The sequence below is a fragment of the Hydra vulgaris genome, chromosome 04, assembly GCF_038396675.1.
Source record: "Hydra vulgaris chromosome 04, alternate assembly HydraT2T_AEP".
NCBI lineage: Eukaryota > Metazoa > Cnidaria > Hydrozoa > Anthoathecata > Hydridae > Hydra > Hydra vulgaris.
In genome coordinates, this window is record NC_088923.1 from 30,236,785 (window position 1) to 30,256,623 (window position 19,839).

A 19,839-nucleotide genomic window follows, 5' to 3' on the forward strand; every position below is an offset into this window, starting at 1 on the left:
GAAACCTAATGGAGAAGACCGACATGCTAAACTTTATCAAAAGCTTTAGAAATGTCAAGAGTGATAGCCTAAACCTCTTCATTTCTATCTAATGCACAAAAAATATCTCAAAAACCTTGCTTGTGATAGGAAGAAGACTAATGGGACAGTAGTTAGAGACGAGTCAGATCACTCTCCAGAATTTTTGAAAATAGAGATAACAGATGCCGCTTTCCATCAGGCTGGAAAACAAGACTCAGATAAGCACTTGTTAAATAGTTTTGAAAGCATAGATGACAGCTTCGAAGAACACTTCTACAAGACTAAAGGTATGTTGTCCAGACCACAGGCTGTAGAAGAGTCTAAGCAGGAAATCACTTTAGATACAAAAGCTGGAGTGATACAATGTGAAGCAATAGATCAACCTGTTTGTCGGCAATATCAGGTAGACCGCAACTAGTAGAATCGAGAGATGGTATTGATGAAAAGTTCTTAGCAAACAATTCAGCTTTGTCTTTAGGTGAGGTGACAAAATTTGAACCATACAAGAGAGGTGGAATAACAGATTTGCCCTTATTGATGCTGTTAAAGATTCTCCAGAAGTCTCAAGAGCCTTGTGTTTGAGATGAAATACGAGATTTCATGGCCTGAGAATAGCGGGCTTTAGACATCTGTTTTCTGGAGAATTGTTTTGCTGATAGATATTGAAGTAATGGTTTTAATTAGAAATTGCAGCAGCACAATGCGAGGAAAACCATGGAGAAGATTGAGGCTTGACTTGGAATTGTCGAGAGGGAATAAAAGTGTCTATACCAGCCTGAATCCAATAAGTTACGTAAGAAGCATATTTGTCAGCAGGAAGAGGAAAAATTTCTACCCAAGGGTCATCACGAAAATTGTCTCAGTTAGAGATTGAGAAAGTCACAGACAACAATGATATTGGCTGATGAATAAAGAAAGAGGGCTTGGTCAATTTGATCAAAAATAACATCAAAAAGAAAGCAGTTTTGAGATAAAGGAGAGCGATATAGAACAAAGAGAAAGGCAATAGAGTGAAGTGGCACTAAATGAAAGCACATAAAAGAATAGTCAGATTCAAACCTAGTTTCCCGACAAATGGGTAAATTCTTATGATGGTAAATGCAAAGGCCAAGCATGTGACTATTGTAGTCTTTACAAATTAAAGGAAGATAACCATCAACACTAAGATCACAAAATGAGACAGCTGAACTCAAATTAGTCTCACAAAGAGCAAGTAGATTTGGTGAACTTTGCAAGAGATAAGACTCAACAGAAGAAAAGTTGTTTGAAGACCATGAATATTAGTGAATGATAGGTTTAGAGAACTTGGTGATGACAATGGTTTTTTGTGTTTTATAGTTATTGATACTTTAGTCATTATCAAATTTTTTAAAGAACTTAACTTAAAGCAGAGATAGTACTCAGTACACTATTCAATAGTCCAAGCAATTGCCTCATTACTATTAACAAACCCTAATCCATAACAAAGGACACCACCCATGTGCAAAACGGCATAGTTAGTATTCTGATATTTTACAGCTGTTGACGGAATCAGCCTCTCTGAAAGCTACTACAGAGTTCGAGAAACCTGACTACCAGCCAGCCTCAGAACCATAAAACTGAGTTTTAGAGCTGTATTCTTATTAGGAGATAACATAATGAGTTGCCTAGTCATAAAAACAGAGACACAATCAAAACCCATGCATTGAGTCAAGAAGATCCAGCATATAACATCATAAACTGGAAACAATGCATTTTAAATACACTTGCACCAGCCTAATAGATAAAGAAAGGGTGCAAGGCTGGTCAACATATAGAATCTGTTTACCCCTTAAGTTTTGGCTTGAGTTTTGTTTGTTGATTCGGGTAATATAAAAGCAATTCCTGACCTAGAAACAGTGTTAAAAACATTAAAGTATAAAACAAATTAAAATGTTTAAATTAAGTTCTAAAGTTGAAGCAAAAACAAAATTTAAACTATGAATTCAGACAATACCAATAAAGCAGAGACATCAGAAGTTAAAATCTCGGATTAACTCTATTCTGATAAAATGATTGTGCATTTGGTTTCTGAAGAGCAATTTTTATACATATCAAATATGGTTTAAACTTTTTCTTACATTTATTTTATTATAAATTCAAGCTAAGAATAAAAGTTATATTATTTTCATTTTGTGTTTTTTCATTCAATTTTCATTCATACTAAAAATAAGAAAAATACATACTACTTTTCACGTCATTAATATTATTATTGTTATTATTATTATCATTGTTATTATTATTATTATTCTTGTTGTTGCTGTTGTTGTTGTTGTTGCTGCTGTTGTTGTTGTTGTTGTTGTTGTTGTTAATATTGTTATTATTGTTACTATTATCAAATTATGCTACGTAGTAAATGTCATTGTTAATTTACACGATGTAGTATACATTATTACATTATATACATTATCTAAAAATTGTTAACAATGATCATTTAATTAAAACTAAATATAAGCTTACAATATATTAAATCAAGCTATGGAAACAACGCTCACTTATGTGTAGAAAAGTATAAATGTAACCATGCAACTATCTTTATGCTTAACTGTATTTGTTAACTTCACCTGGACTAGGTGTAGTAATGAAAGTGAAAGTCTGTTTTCTAATAGACGCCGAGAATAATGCGGAACGCATTTATGTGTGCAAATGGAATTTTTTTTTTTTAATTCATTTTGTTAAGGTAATTTTTTTTAAATCATTTTGTAAGTGGTCCATTCATATCATAAAAATACTTGAAAAATTTCAGTGCTCTATGAATTTATAAAGATTATAAAAAATAAATTTATAAAAGACCTTTGAATATTTAACATCTTATTATGCTAATATTATCAACAAAAACATGTTGTAATGTTGGGTTTCAAACGAAGCAAAATTATGCGAAAGTTTCAAAAAATAATCATTTTATAATAAACCTTTCACTCTACCCATAATACACACACACACACACACACACACACACACACACACACACACACACACACACACACACACACACACACACACACACACACACACATACATATATATATATATATATATATATATATATATATATATATATATATATATATATATATATATATCAGGGCCGGTGCAATGGAAATGCGATTCATGTCGTCGCATAGGGTACCAGCGTGGCTGGGGCGCCGCGCTGGCTTAGCCGACGTTTTTTCTTTATAGCTTCATAATTTTGATTTTTTAAAAAAAACTTAAATATAATTTTTGGCGTCCATATTGTGAACAAGTACTAAGTTAAATTTACAATTAGGGGCGCCATAGTTTATTTTTTAAACTATTTATTTTGTATGGATTTGCACTTCAATGAAAAAATAATTACTGCAAAAAGTTGTCGTTAGTTAATTATTTGAAAGAAAAAGTTTGTGAGTCATCATGGTGACAAAAAAGAAATCTTCGGGTTTTTTTTTTTTTTATAGAAAACACAAATCAGATATGGAGAGAGAAGACAAAAAACAAGCAGAGACATTGAATAAATTGGTCTAAACAATAATCAGTATTAAATGCAGGTAAGATTACGATTAAATTATTATTAAATGCAGGTAAAATTAGCAGGTAAGATATACGAGTGCATTTATTACTTAGTTAGTTAGTTAATAAACACAACACAATAATAATTTAGAGAGGTAATAGATTACCGTTATTTATGCCTTAATAACCATTGTGTTCTATTTATGTTGGGTGTTGGGTTTATATTTAACCATTTTTATAAATCATAACAAACAGAAACTAAACTCTACTCTTGTACTCTAGGAGAAAAAGACGTCAGGAGAAAATTCACAGTGTCAAGATTTAAAAGGCATTCCTGATGAAGCAGCTTGAGCTTAGTCTTTTTCTGTATAAGAGCGAATTAATTTCAAGTCAAGTTCACCATTTTTTTTTTAAGGTCTAGCCTTTTCTTGAAAAAATAAATTGAATAAAATTACAGTACAAACCTTTGTTTTAAAAAAAAAACTTTAGCTTTAAATCCTTTGTATTGTGCAATTCCTTGGTACTCAAGGATTAGATTTTCATGGAACAAGTGAAACAGTTTACAAAGAAAACAATGGAAATTTTTAAAAACTTTTTGAACATATTTCAAAATTTGATACTGTTCTTTTAAACATCTTCATTGGATATAAGCAACAACTAAAAAAAATTAATATACATTATTAAGCAAAAAAATTCAAAATTTGTTCGTTGGACTTTTCCTGTAAAATTACTTTTTTAGAGTTAATCTTGTGTGAACTGCTGTAAGCTTTTTATTATTTTATAATTCTTGACTGCACTGTTAACGTAAATTGTAAAAAACAGATGGTACTTGTTATTCTCTTTGTTTATGCAGGTCTGAAGTAAATACGAGGGAAAATTTTCTTTGATTTGGTCAGCTTTTATATACATCTAGCTTGCTTGTTAGACAAGGTTTCAAAAAAAGGAATATCCTTACAAAATATTCGTGGCCAAGTTATGATATTGGATCAAACATGAAAGAAAAGAATGTAGGCGTATAAAAAATCCTTAACAATAACCCACAAGCATTATTTGTTTCTTGTGGAAGCAATTCACTAAACCTTGTTGTAAACAATTCAGCGCTTCCCTGCACTGTAGCTGCTAACTGTTTAATAAATATTCTGGAAATTATTTCTGGATCAAGCCATAGATGAAGTATATTAACAAATTATGTAAATAATTTGACTGTAAAACCTCCCAGTGAAATCCGTTTGAACTTTTGCGATACAATATTGATGTGGTTTATGACGCTGTCTATGAACCCACATTAGATTTCAAGATTGATGCTTTTGGAAAATATAACGCTATGGGAATGGCTAAGAAAACTACAGATTTCAAACTCCTCTGCTGTTTGGTCACTTGGTATGATGTCTTGTTCAAGTTTAATTTAGTAAGCAAAACACTTCAGATAAAAACTGTCCTTCGAAACCTTCGAAACTAATTAAAAGTGTCAAGACTTTTTTGGAGAACATGAGAAAGAAAAATAGAACTGGAAGAAAACTTCTTCTTTTAAGAAGTTAACTGATGAATCAGTGAAGTCAGCAAAAGAGTCTTTCAAAGTAAATTTTTTATTTGTAGTTTTAGACACAGCAATTAATTTTTTATATAAGAAAATTTGAACAGATGGAAAATCAAAGCAAACGTTTTGAATTTTTTTATAACATGAAAAAAATTGAAAAACGTGAAACAGACGCATTTTAAAAAAAAGTGCAAAAACCTTCATTCCGTTTTAAAAGCTGACGGAAAGAGTGACAAATGAGTGACAAATGAGTTTTTCTAAATTAAGGATTATTAAAAATTGCGTTCGATCGACCCTTTTTTAGGACCGCCTATGTGGATGGCTACATTAGCAATTGAACACCAGGTTCTGAGTACAATTGCAACAGCTTCATTTTTGAAACATTTTTAAAAACTTAAGTTTTGAAAATTGTTTTAAAAATAAAGCTCAAAAAATAAAAACTTATAGTTTTATTTTTTGTCAATAAAAAACTGTACGATGTGTATATTTGTACGATGTATATGTGTACGATGTGTATATTTGTACGATGTATATGTGTACGATGTGTATATCGATGTGTTCGATGTTTGTTAATTTATTTTTATCACATTGTAGGATAAGTTTATAATAAACACACATATATTTTTTTATGATAAGGGGCAATACATATATATATATGTATACATATATATATATATATATATATATATATATATATATATATATATATATATATATATATATATATATATATATATATATATATATATATATATATATATATATATATATGTAAAAGATTTTTTGACGACTATATAAATTAAAAAAATGGTCCTTGTTGGCCGACATTTGCCGACTGCCAACTACAGATCCAATTTTGACGTCCCCAGTGTCCAATTTGTCGATTAATAAAATTCGTAGGGGGCTAGACAGTGTCTATTAGACACCCTTATAACCCCCTCGGGACGGCCCTGTATATATATATATACATACATTATAAGGATCAATTCAACCGTTTTTGAGTAATATTAAATTGTTTTGTTAATTATTGAACGACCCTCGTATTGAGTTTGCAATGACATTGCAAATGGAGTATTTTTTTTAATGGTGAAATGTGTAAAATAGATAAAAGAGGAAAAGAAAAACAAAAATTGTTTAATATAGATGATTTGAAAAATAAAAAAATAAAGTGAAAACAATGAAAATATTAAAGAATAAAAACTGACAAACATTAAACAAACAGAAGAACTAAATTCAAAGTTAAACGAGTAAAAATGTTCGTGACAAATTCGAAAATAAAAAACTTGAATAAGTTACTAAAAGAAAACAAAAATAACATGTTTTAAGTTTTATTAATTTATGTTGTTTGGATTTTTATATTGTGTAATTTTGTGTATTGTTTATAATGTCGTGTATTTTTGTGTATTTTTTATATTGTCGTGTAATTCTATGTTTTGTTTATACTGTTGTGTAACTTTGTGCATCGTTTATATTGACTTTTTAATTTAATAGTTCAGTAATCTAAAGATTGACAGGTCTGCACAAGGTTTATATTGAAACATACCTGTCAATCTTTAGTTTACTGATCTATTAAATTTAAATTAAAAATTTTATTTTCTACTTTTTAGTACAAAAAAGATTATATTTTTGAGCAAATGTTTTTGCTATATTTTATTTTCTACTTTTTAATCTTTACAAAAAGTTACGATATATTAAACAAATTTTTTTTTTTTAAACAAAAAGTATTTTTAAAAGATTTAAAAAAAGATACAAACCCACAACAATTTTAGCCAATTTTAAAAATGAAAAGATTTATAAAAGAAATATTATTAAAAAAAAAGAATAACAAACTCACAAGCAATACTAGCCAATTTAAAAAAATAAATAAATGTAATTATAAAAGAAAACAATTTTTATTAAAAAAAAATACAAACCCACAAGCAATATAAGCTATTTTAAAAATGAAAATATTTGTTAATGAATAAAGATTTCTTCTAAAAACAAACCCGCTAGCAATATAGTAGCTAATTTCTATATATCTTAGGTTAATTTTCTGAATCGTTACTAGCGGCTGTAAAAGTCGAAAAAAAATTCATACAGCGTGACAAACACAGGGGAGTACGACAAGGATGTCCTCTTTCAATGACACTACATTCTGCAAGCTGAAGTTTTTGCAGGCAGGATACATCCGTAAAAATACCGAAATAAAGGGATTAACTCTAAACAACAAAGAGACAAAGCTCCGACAATACGCCGACAACACAAACTTTTACCTCTCTTCAGACAACTCTATAAAAGCTCTAGACAACGCCCTAAATGTATACAAACTAGCCACACGAGCAAAACTAAATACTACCAAATGCCAAGGCCTTTGGCTCGGAATGAACAGATCTCGGATAAAAGAAAATTTCCTCAATTTTTCCTGGCACAGCAACACTCTCCAGAGTCTAGGTATAACTTTCTCAAACACAAGTAACTACATAAACCATCAATGGGATGAGAGTATTAACATCATTAGCAAAAAAGTTGATAGCTGGAAGCGTTTCAAGTTATCTATAAAAGGTAAAGCTATCATAATAAATCAAACCCTTTTAAGCAGCTCATAGCATTTAGCCTTCACAATACCCATTCCTTCTGACAAAGAAATCAAAATAATTGAACGTAAAGTAGAAAGTTTTCTATGGAATAACAGCACCGTAAAAACCCCTTAGCAAACATCAAAACTTCCGATAGACCAGGGAGGTTTAAATATAGTCGAGAAAAAACTTGAATCTTTACAGCTGAGCTGAATCTCAAAGTTATATAACAAAAACAAAAACGGCGCCTGGAAAGACTCAGCTTCCTACATACTTAATCAATACCGAAACGCTAATCAAGGAAACCTTGTCCTTCTCACATCACACTCATATGATTCTTTAAAAACTCTACCTCCGTATTACCAACAAACAATGAAAAGTTGGAATAAATTCTACTTAAAACACAATAACCATGAGAATCTCACCATCGAAGAAGTGCTAATGCAACCAATATTTTTTAACCCATACATACGCAACAAAAACCAAACTATGAAACCAACTCAAGAATCCATAAATAATAACATAATCATGCTAGGGGACATATCAAAAGTATTTGTCCAGGGCTTTCTGGAAAGCCAAGTTATTGGTATAAAACAACGCCTCTTAACAACCATAATAAATTCATTACCACCCCAATGGAAAAACATGATAAACACCCAAAGTCAAAGATTCGACTACAACAAAAAGTCGTTGTGCATAAGCACCAAAAACAACCGTCGAATACGATTCCTTGACTTAACTCCTAAAGCAATTTACAACACTTCCCTAAATAACAACGATAAAAGTACACCCAATATATTTTACAGATGGAAGGACATTTTCAACAGTATGAATAATAACTCAACAAAAGAATGGGCCCATTTGTTTATATCCATACACAAAAAAAAAAGCAACAACAAAGCCGATGAAATAAAGTATAAACTAATACATTTTGCACTACCCACCAATACACTGTTTAAAAAAAGAGGCCATATAACAGACGATCTCTGCCCAAATGTATGAAAGAATCAGAAAACATACAACACATGATGTTTAAGTGTGAAAAAGTTCAACCCTTAGTAAAATACACTTTAGCCCTCATTCACAAAATATACCCATACCTAATACCTCTTAAAAACACTTTCAAATCACTGCTCTTCTTTTCATCAACTTTTGTAAATAAATTTTATATTGGAAAACTAATAACTAACGAACTATTATACATAATATATTGCAATAGAATGAGGTCGTTCCACGACAAAAAATTTTACCCCAGAAGGACGCTCATGCTGGAATTCCAAGGCAAAATTAAAAGAATTTTGTCAGACGAATTCCAAATTTCTATTATTATTAATAATGAAAAGATTTCTTTTCTACAAGAATGCAAAAATATCTAGAGCGGAGAAAATAATTTTAATCTAGAAACTAACAAAGTTCTTGTAAATTAAAATGCCCAGATATACTTTTTAGAAAAATCTCTTTTTTGAAATTTTCTTTTTCGCTTTTTCGTTTTATTTTCTTCGAATTTTAATTTTTTCGTTTTTTCGTTTTCGTTTTCGATTTTTTATTTTTTATATAGTGGGTTTTTTATTTTCTTAAACGTGAGCCCCCTGGGAGTCTGTCTTTATGTATTTTAATAGTGGAACAGTAGACCAGCTTGTATTTTTATTTCTTAACTACTGTAACATTTATTAATACCTCTGCAGGGCAAATGCCCGAGGAGAATAAACTACAATACGATACAGCGTGACGATAAAGTTATTTGAGAAAGGCTAAGTGACTTGAGAACAAAAACGACTAAGTTACTCGAGAAAGAGTTCGTATCAAGTGAACTCCGATCAAGTCCTAGTCGGCGTACATTGCACAGTGGGCCAGAATTCGCTTTACTGGACAAAATTCATAAATTATTTAATATTAACTTTTTGATTTGAAACTCCAAATCTTGCCCTTTAATATAGTCGTATTTGAGTATACTGTCTTCTTTTTCATGTATCGACAGACTGTTGAGTCAAATAAATTAGTGAATTTTGCTTCTTGTGACACTCAGTAAGCCTTCATAAAAACAGCATTTCAGCATCTAAAATGAGTAGCCACAACCAAACCAACCAAAATTATTAAATCCATTTGATTTGACAAGCGCTAAATTGATATAAACAAAATTTAAATTAGGATATATATATATATATATATATATATATATATATATATATATATATATATATATATATATATATATATATATATATATATATATATATATATTATTGTTCAGTAATACGTTTAGTATCAGTAAGACCGTATTATATGTTTTCTGCGTTTTTTAAAATTTTGTGCAAAATAATTTTTGAGCGCAATTACAGATTTTTTGTTAGGTAAAAGAGTTCAAACGTTTATAAAATTATTAAAGCAAACATATATAAGCTTTAAAATATCTAAGTATAAAAACAAAATATAGCAATAAAAAAAATATATGGTCAATTAAAAGCAAAAGTTAAACTTTAAAATATAACATATTAAACATATTTAAAGTTGCTATAAATATGTTAGTTACTTACCAATTTTAGTCCAGCAACTTTTAAAATCTATATAATATATAGAGTTATTATATAATATTTTAAAAAGCGCAATATTTTATGTAAATGTTATTTCTTTCCATCGATTTTTTAAACAACATTTTTCTCTTTATAATTTTTTTTTCTAATTTACATTCGCGTCTACTTCAACCACAGCATTAGTATATTTATTAAAACTTTAAGTGTATATAAACGGTTTTAAATTGTTTTATAATATCTTTATAATGGTTTGAAACCATTTAGACATCAAAATTCTAATTTTGGTTTTTATACTTTTGTGCAGTCTCTGGCCCACTGTGCATTGGTTAGGTGACCTAACTAACAGTACGTATTGCACCTTCTAACATCGTGTGCAATCCTGTCCGCTTTTTCTTTGCTATCTTTCTAACACGCTTCTTCTGTTTTTTTACTCTAACATATTTTCGTTATTCCCAAAGTCACCTTACTCTCGGTTTTCTCGGTTACTAGCGGGTTATGACGCTCCTTTTGGAGCTGAGCCAGTCTTTGCGGGCCTTGGTATGTGGCCTCTATATGGCAATTAGCCGGAAACGGATAAACCACAATACCAGTCATATCAAGTGAAAGAAAAGATTATAAAAATATCCATTTGCCTTCTTTTTTATTTTCTATCATCCTTCTGGTCGTCAAACGTTGTGTCATGCATTCGTTATCTCTCATGTCAGTTAATTCTTGTTGCCCATACACAGATCACAAATATAGGTTTTAAGTATAAATTGATATGACCCCGGAAGTTTCAATGGATTTAGATTACTAATATCATATGTTTAAAGAAACTGGCTTTAAAAAAATCCGATGAGTGGCCCTTTTCGAGAAAGTTTGGTTTAAAAATCTGCAAAAATTTTATAATATTTTAAGAACTTTTAATGGTTTAACTCCTTTAATTAGTATTTATATCAAAAGTATGGCTGATAATACAATTTTTATTATCAATTTTGTTAAATATTACAACACTACAATATTTTAGTTAAAAAGCAAAAAATTTTGATCTGTTTCCCATTCTATATCAATATTTGTAGCTATATTGCATAACTAGTCATAAATATATATGCACACTCACACGCATGCACGCACACATACACACACACTCGCGCATATATATATATATATATATATATATATATATATATATATATATATATATATATATATATATATATATATATATATATATATATATAGATACATATACACACATATTTGCCTTTTTTATTATTTTTACTTATATATATTGTAGACCTCCTAGCCACGGTATTTTACTTTCATGGCTGGCTAAAAAAAATTCTGACCGGCTAGCTGATGGCATGAGAGGCTAGCCTACATTTTTGTGGCTGGCTAGCCGCCTGATTTTTTTGGCTGCATAGCTGGCTATTACATATATATATATATATATATATATATATATATATATATATATATATATATATATATATATATATATATATATATATATATATATATATATATATATATATATATATATATATATATATATATATATATATATATATATATATATATATATATATATATATATATATATATATATATATATATATATATATATATATATATATAAATTAGTAAAAACACTTATCTAATTATTGATTACTTCAACACTGTGTTTCACCATCAGTAGGTTCATCAGAAAGAATCCTGATGAACCTACTGATGGTGAAACACAGTGTTGAAGTAATCAAAAATTAGATAAGTGTTTTTACTAATTTAATTTTATATTGCTATGCAGATGTGTATATATATATATATATATATATATATATATATATATATATATATATATATATATATATATATATATATATATATATATATATATATATATAATATATTTATAGTATAATAATGACATATATACAAGTGTAATACTGACAGCATTAACCAAAACAAAACAAACTTTTGCATATAATAAATATTCATATATGAAATACAAAGTTAATCAAAATGAAATAAAAACATAAATAATGTCCTAATCCAAAAAATGCAAGACTTAGCTCATAGACCAGCATTTGGATAGTTATCGTGTATGAAATAAACTGCATTTATTCGAAATGGTGCCAAGGAGGATCTCTTTCCATTCAAAATTAAACCAGTTGTGCTAAAAAGACATTCAACAGGTACACTGCCGATGCTCAATGCAAGATAAACCTGAAACAATAGAAACTATGTAAAATAAGCAACATTAAACTTCAGAAAAAAATTAATGTTTGCTGTTATTTTTGTCACTAGTATTAATTTAATGTCAAAAATAAAATTATCTTCTACCATGGATGCTAGAATAGGGAACTTTTCTGCATTTTTTTTTTTCCAAAACAGCAAGGCTGGTGATTGATTATCACAAATGGTAAGATAAAGATTTATTTCAGCTTGCAACCCATTGCTATTCTCTAATATTGCTCCAGAGTTTAGTGAAGTTTTTGCAGTTTCCTGTAATAAAGTCAGTCTAAGTTTTTTAAAATCCTGAGCTGCGTTTGAGGTTTTACTATTTTGATTATTGTCAATGTATGACGCAGAGAAGTTAATCTTTTTATCGGTTCCTATTTGTGGTAAAATGTTTGAACCAAATAAAGAAGTTTTTATTTTGTCATAGCTGTTTTTTAACAAAATTTCACATTTTTCCTTCGTCAAAACAACATCACGAATTGCTGGATCAAAACAACACACTAATTCAACTAAATTAGTAACAACTAACCGTTTCTCAATGCATTTTCTAACTAACTTTTTATATTGTTTTATCGCAGAAGAATCTGTGACTTGAATAATGCAACAATTTTTAATTTTAGTTACCATGAGTGGAAGGCAAGACAAATTTGGTGTTCCCTCGCTAACAAGTAGAGTCAGTTCTCGAAATGGAGATAAAAAATTGCGCAGTTCTTGCAGAAGTTCTAAATCTTCAGGAAGAAAATATAAATCATACTTTCCAATTTTTTTTAACACTGTATCAACATGAGTTTTTAGATCTAAGATAGATTCAATCATTTCCAAGGTACTATTCCATCTTGTTGGGACACTATTTTTTAAAGAACTGTGCTCATGACTTTTTATGACATCATTTTTAGCTTGTATGTCAAAATCTAGAAGTGAATACTCTTCAGAATACTCTTCAAGTGAACTCTCATCAGCTTGACTAACAGATTTAGTTAGCTGTGTTTGTGGAAGAATGCTTACATTTTCAGTTTCAATTTCAAAATCCAGAATTGGATCCTCTTCATCAGCTATTTGCTCGTCAACATGAGTTGTAATTCTTTTGAACAACTCCTCGTCTTTCGCAGTTTCAATTTCATTCGATAGCATATATCCCTTAAAATGTAAAGCTTTTATTAGTTCTTTGCATTTGCTTACTAGTAAAGTTAATTCTGGAATTTTTTTTAAGCTATCCGAGGTTAAAAGCAGATGAATTCCATGAGCGGTGCATGTTATACGTTCATGGCCTAATAGCTTTGATAATTTTTTCATATTAGCTGCACCATCAGTTATGTTAAATAATAAAAAATGCTTATCTTGAGGTAAAAATTCTTTTAAAACAGTTTTAACAAATCGATAAAGCTGCTCAGAAGTGTGCGACTCCACTGGCTGAACAGCCAATGTGAAAATTTTAAATCTCCAATCATGCACAACACTTAAACGAATTCCAAAATAAGGTAAACGATTACACTTGTCAGTCCAACCATCCATCATCAAAGTTCCACTTACACATGATTGTAGAACTTCTAAGACTCTTTGTTTAACAGAAGTATAAACATTTTTTAGGGCAGATCCAGATATACAGTCAGATGATGGAGGCTGAAACGCTGTATTTTTTGAACAAAAACTTTTAAACCCAGATCTTTCAACTGAACTAAATGGCTTAAGATCTAAACATATTAACAGACAAATATCTCTGTTGAATTCAAACTTTGTGCTGGTTTATTCTTTTGTACAGTGTGGACCCAATTAGTAATTTAGTTGACCCATGAAGTCCCATGCTTTGAATGTAGAAGCCCTAGATTTGCTGTTGGACACAGGAATCCATCTCAGATCCTTGAGCAAGCAAATTGTTCCAGTTTTTTTTTCAATGGAAACAAATTTATTTACTCGTTCACGAACTGTATATAAATATATATATATATATATATATATATATATATATATATATATATATATATATATATATATATATATATATATATATATATATATATATATATATATATATATATATATATATATGTATATATATATATATATATATATATGTATATATATATATATATATATATATATATATATATATATATATATATATATATATATATATATATATATATATATATATATATATATGTGTGTGTATATATATATATATAATACAAACAATAATGATAATTCGGACCTTTAGAATGATTGTTTCTTTTCATTTTAAAATTTAAATTGCGCAGATGACAACTTTTCTTTTTTTTTATGATTAACATTGACTACTGTTTTCGGACTGCAAGAGACTTTTTTTTATATCGCGAAAATTAAGGTATTCGATCATACGGTATATTAACACGAGACTTATGGAATTCCATGGTTAAACCAAAACCTATATTACGAAGAGATTGGTGATAGGTGATATGATAAAATTAAAAAAAAAATTGAACATAAACTAATTTAAAGATTTAAATCAATTAACTAACTATGATTTTAACGGCTGGCTATGGCGACTTATTTTCATGGCTGGCGAAGGCATTTTTCACAGCTGGCTAAAAATAAAGCAGTGCTTGGCGACGGCTAGCGGCTAATGGCGGCGGCTTGCGGGTCTAATATATTGTAATGGATTCATTAAAATAGTATTTCTTATTAATATTTATTCTAGTTTGTGCTGTCTACTTATGCTCACTTTCTAAACTTAAATATGTAACAACATACATACTTATCTGTCTGAAATAGATAATCCACAAGACTGAAAAATAAAATCTGCAAAGCTAGTTTAAAGAAACAAAGAGTTATGCCACGTCTACTCTCTAAAAAGAATAAGTATAAGTATATAACTGATTTGACCTGCTCCACATCAAACATTTAAAATGTATACCCATTAACCTAAAACTGGAGAAATTTATTAAAGACCATATCAATCCCAACTATTCAAAACATGAATATCCAACAGGTAAAACTTACACTGAACATTTTTATAGAGGTTGAGTATTGTCATTAATTCAATGTTGTCTTTTGACAGTATATTAAACGAATTATTTAAAAAAAAAAAACATGTCTTACAGCCCACTCACATCAATGTTCTTTGTTAAAAACAGATGTTATTTTTAATCCTCAATTGTAGTTTTATTCTACTTTAGAAATTTGTTCATTATGCAAATCATACATGTATAAGCTGGCTTCCAAAAATCCTATTCCAATAAATATTACTGAAAACTGGAAGCATGGAGGATCTAATGCTTTAATAATGCTTTTCAAGTCTGGAAGTGATTGTATCATACAGTGTACAGTCTGCGCTATGGCAAAATCCATGGATCGTTAGGTGCCAGGGAAAACCAAAGCTAGAATTGAAAAGCCAAAGTCAGAAAAACCTCTTCTTTTATGTCCTAACTGCTTTTGTATTCTTGGTAAAGGTATTCTTCATATATGTTCTCCTGGACAGGAGAAGGTAAATGCTTCAAGCCAGCTAAGCAGCTAATCATCAATGGTACAACAGCAAGTTACTTCAATTCTGCTCAAAAACATCTATGCGTCTTCACAGACAAACCTTGGAGAAGAGATCAATATTTCAACAGGTTAGGTTACTTATCTATTATACTCTAAATAAAATGTGAAACTTTTTGTGTTTTCAGTATTACTAAATTTTATTATAGGAGAATAAGCATTTCCTGTAATCCTTGGAAAACCAATTGAACAAACCAGGAAAGTAAAATTTGAAGAGATCCAGCCTCTTTTGAACAAATTAGACTTTTTCAATATATGAAAAAGTAGATGTTGAAGGGGCTTCAAAAATGCGGTATTAAATTTGAATCATGGAGGCAAAACTAGATGAGAGGAGCAAGATCCTATCAGATTTTTATGCTGTCAAGACTATTCAAGCTGAAGAGAAGATAAACAATAGGCTTACAAAGGTAGTTACAAGAGAATTTGCTAATGTTGAAGATCTTACAGAGTTTCTCAACTTTGTCATGAATTTCAGAGGTCAAAATTACCACTGTACTTTTGTCAGAGTTGGAATTGATTCAGATAGCCAAAATTAAAAATGAGGGACAGATATAAAATGAGCATTCTTTTAATCTAGTATTTAGTAAAATAATCCCTAAACTCCATGTTTAATTCAGGTGGAGGTTCATTGAAAGTAATCTGCAACATATTTTACCCTGAACAAGAGAGAGAGGATGACATAGGGGACAAAGAAACATACTCGGGGATCAATAGGGCTGTCGTTCTTGCATATACAGATAACTTACAAGAGACCCATGACAACCTATTGCAGATTGTTGGGAGCCTAAATCTGCATGAATGCAAATATTCTCTTGAATCAGACATGAAACTTATCAACATTTTGTTGGGAATTTCGGTATTATACATTATAATCCAAATTTATACTTTTTACACCCCAATTACAAAAATGATATTCAGGCATTTACGCAACCTTACGTGGTTACCCAAGAAAACTGTAACGAGGTAGACTATAGAATGTCCCTTTTTGTTTTTAATAATATTGTTTGCCCCTGTACATTTTTTAGTATTTCCTTATAATTTATACATAATACTTTTCTTAAAGAGATATTTTCGCCTCACGGTAAGGAAGGAGGCGTGAAATTCCTGGTTAAATGCACTTCCGCGGTGCTCTGTGACAAGACCGTTAGGACTTCTTGGGGCACCAAAAAAAAAAAAAAAAAAAAATATTATTTCAATAAACAGCATTATTTAAAAATATTTGATTGATATTTTATGATATTTTGGTCTCTTGAAAATGATCTGACTGTCACTTGGAAAGTACATGCTATAACAGCACACTTAGAAGACTTTATCTCCAGATCAGGCTATTCTCTTGGAAGATATCAGAGCAGGCTTGATGATGAGCATGATGAAGCCTATTATCAACAGATTCAATGTTTCCCAAATGAGCAAAAAAAATCTCACAAGAAGCAAGACAGTTGCAGAGGTGTTAGTTGTGCAAACCTGTAATCAAAGAGTTTTGTCAAAGTTATAATATATTAATAAAAGATTTTTTGTCATTGATTTATTAATTAAAACGCTACATCATTTAAAATGTTGTAGCATTGTAATATGTTACATAAAAACTAATAAACATTATCAACCATACTTTTGATAAACATTATCAATCATACTTTTGATAAACATTATCAACCATACTTTTGATAAACATTATCAACCATACTTTTGATAAACATTATCAACCATATTTTTGATAAACATTATCAACCATACTTTTGTTAAACATTATCAAATATACTTTTGATAAACATTATCAACCATACTTTTGATAAACATTATCAACCATACTTTTGATAAACATTATCAACCATACTTTTGATAAACATTATCAACCATATTTTTGATAAATATTATCAACCATACTTTTGATAAACATTATCAAATATACTTTTGATAAACATTATCAACCATACTTTTGATTTAAATATTAGTTATAGAAACAAAACCATTAAAAATCATACAAAAATACAATCAAATTTTTGCAAATTTTAAAACTAAATTTTCTCAAAAAGGGCCACTTATTAGATTTTTTCAAAGTTAGATCCTTATAACATATGATATTAATGACCTAAATTCATTAAAACTTCCTGGGTCATATTATTTTATACCTAAAAACTATATTTGTGAGCTATGCATATGTCATAATAGAGGTACTTATGTTATCAATGTGATCAGTTAATTATTCCTAATAAGCTGCGGATGATCTGAAAAAAATATGGTTTTAAATCTAATAAAGAAAAAAATTTATAAGCCCATCCTGCTACTCTAAAAGGTGCTACTGTGGAGACAAAAAAAAAGCCTGTAGCTAACAAAAACTTTAAAATTTTATTTTAACAATTCAAAGTATTTTATGCTATACTTCTTTTATACATTAAATATATAAATTAAAATTTATATACAGCCAGATTGAAAAAATTGAAAATGTATTATGTTAAGGAGCGCATTAAACCACTGAGCTATATAAGTTATGCGTGTAATTGGAAAAAAAACCATTTTATAAATTTTTTATACCAATTGCAATTAACCAACACTTTTTAAGCGGGTTCTTTGCTTTATAGAAAATTTCGGAATTAAGCAACTCTTATGAAATACGTGACGAAAACAAAATATCTTTTTAAAAACTAATGTGCATTTAGAGCTAACAAAACTGCTGTCAAAATATGAAAATGCTTTTTAGTCCTTATACTCGCTAATATATTCCAAGTTAAAGTATTTTTTTTAAGGGTATACTAAAAAATCTTTCCCGTATTTATACAAGGCCACTCAGCTTCTAAGTCTTTCCTGTTTCCCCTAAGTACCTAATTTGGGTCACTTAAATCTAAAGGTTTTAGTTTGTCCGTTTATGATTGTTTAAAGTTTTTTTCCTGCTGTCTCTATAACATTTATATTTAATTCAATATCAGTAAATGCTCTAACACAAGCTCAACTTCATGTCCAGATCATTTAATTGTGGAAAGTTATTATACGCAAGCGCAGTGTCAAATACAAACATTACAATTTTAAAGATGGTGACGGCCTTTAGATACAAAAATTTTTTTTGAGTAGCAACAACATAGTTTTACTAAGTAGTTACTATTTGTAAATTTTTGATAGAATGAAATAATTTTAAAGATAATTGAACTGTGATTCAAGAATGATAAAATCAAGATAAAGATGTTTTAGTATATAAAAAAACTGGGATTCTCTGCTGTTAATATCTAACTGTTAAAAGCGTGATTTGTTTATGTTTTCAAAACTCTTTTTCTAAAAATCTGAGCGTGACCATGATTAAAATGCTAACAATAGGCTACTAAGCCCATGAGTTACTTATAAACTATCTAACATAAAATATTTATATTCAAATTGTATATACATATATTATGCTACATAGTTTATATACTCTGTGATTTGTACGCATTCAGTTTATATTTGTTTATATAATATAGGTAATATAAACTATATAATATAGTTTATATAGTATATTATAATATAATATATTATAATCATATATTATAAATAAATATATATTATATACGATTTGTATTCAATAGATTTATGTGCATATTATATACATTGTATTACAATGTATATAATATCACAAATTTCTTGCATGCAAATCAAACATTGAAAAATTATAATACATGTCCAAGCACGTGAGAGCACTGATGTAGTAAAATTTTCAACTTTACTATTTTAAACTAAATTTAAATGTGTCAACAGATTTTTAATTTCGTAAAAAAATATTGAAAATTACAAAAGCTATGACCATGCAAATTTTCCGACCCCACCAAAATGAAGGGGGTGTAAACTTTGCGCGGTCATAACTTTTGTAATTTTTAATATTTTTTTACGAAATTTAAAATCTGTCGATAAATTTAAATTTAGTTTAAGATAGTGAAGTTGAAAATTTTACGACATCAGTGCCCTCACAATTGGGCCGGGGGCAAGCGTTTTA

The 19,839-nt window shown here is 29.0% G+C and overlaps 2 protein-coding genes across 4 annotated transcripts in view; both read right to left on the reverse strand.

The window, feature by feature from the left end:
- LOC100210976 (marginal zone B- and B1-cell-specific protein) overlaps window positions 1-2,654 on the reverse strand; it is a 38,288-nt gene extending 35,634 nt beyond the window's left edge. The window contains exon 1 of one of the 2 annotated variants that reach the window (XM_065796031.1): window positions 2,500-2,654. The gene's annotated coding sequence lies outside the window, so the exon portion shown is untranslated. The remainder of the gene's footprint in view (window positions 1-2,499) is intronic. The other variant, XM_065796032.1, reaches the window with a different exon arrangement.
- Window positions 2,655-12,102: 9,448 nt separating this feature from the next.
- On the reverse strand, window positions 12,103-14,666 carry LOC136079744 (uncharacterized). Of its 2 annotated transcripts, none has more exons than XR_010638171.1 (2): window positions 14,578-14,666; window positions 12,103-12,353 (listed from the first exon to the last, which is right to left on the reverse strand). XR_010638171.1 is itself a non-coding variant. In XM_065796030.1 (2 exons), exon 2 carries the CDS (start codon window positions 13,881-13,883, stop codon window positions 12,369-12,371), a length of 1,515 nt encoding a protein of 504 aa, XP_065652102.1. In that variant the 5' UTR covers window positions 13,884-14,290; window positions 14,578-14,666; the 3' UTR covers window positions 12,360-12,368. The 2 variants fall into 2 exon arrangements, 1 of the variants encoding a protein (XP_065652102.1); XM_065796030.1 differs by lacking the exon at window positions 12,103-12,353 and adding an exon at window positions 12,360-14,290.
- Between the last annotated feature and the right edge of the window lie 5,173 nt (window positions 14,667-19,839).

Excerpts from the sequence above, each read along its gene's own strand:
- LOC136079744 (XM_065796030.1), bottom strand. The coding sequence starts at position 13,883 with ATGATGGATGGTTGGACTGACAAGTGTAATCGTTTACCTTATTTTGGA.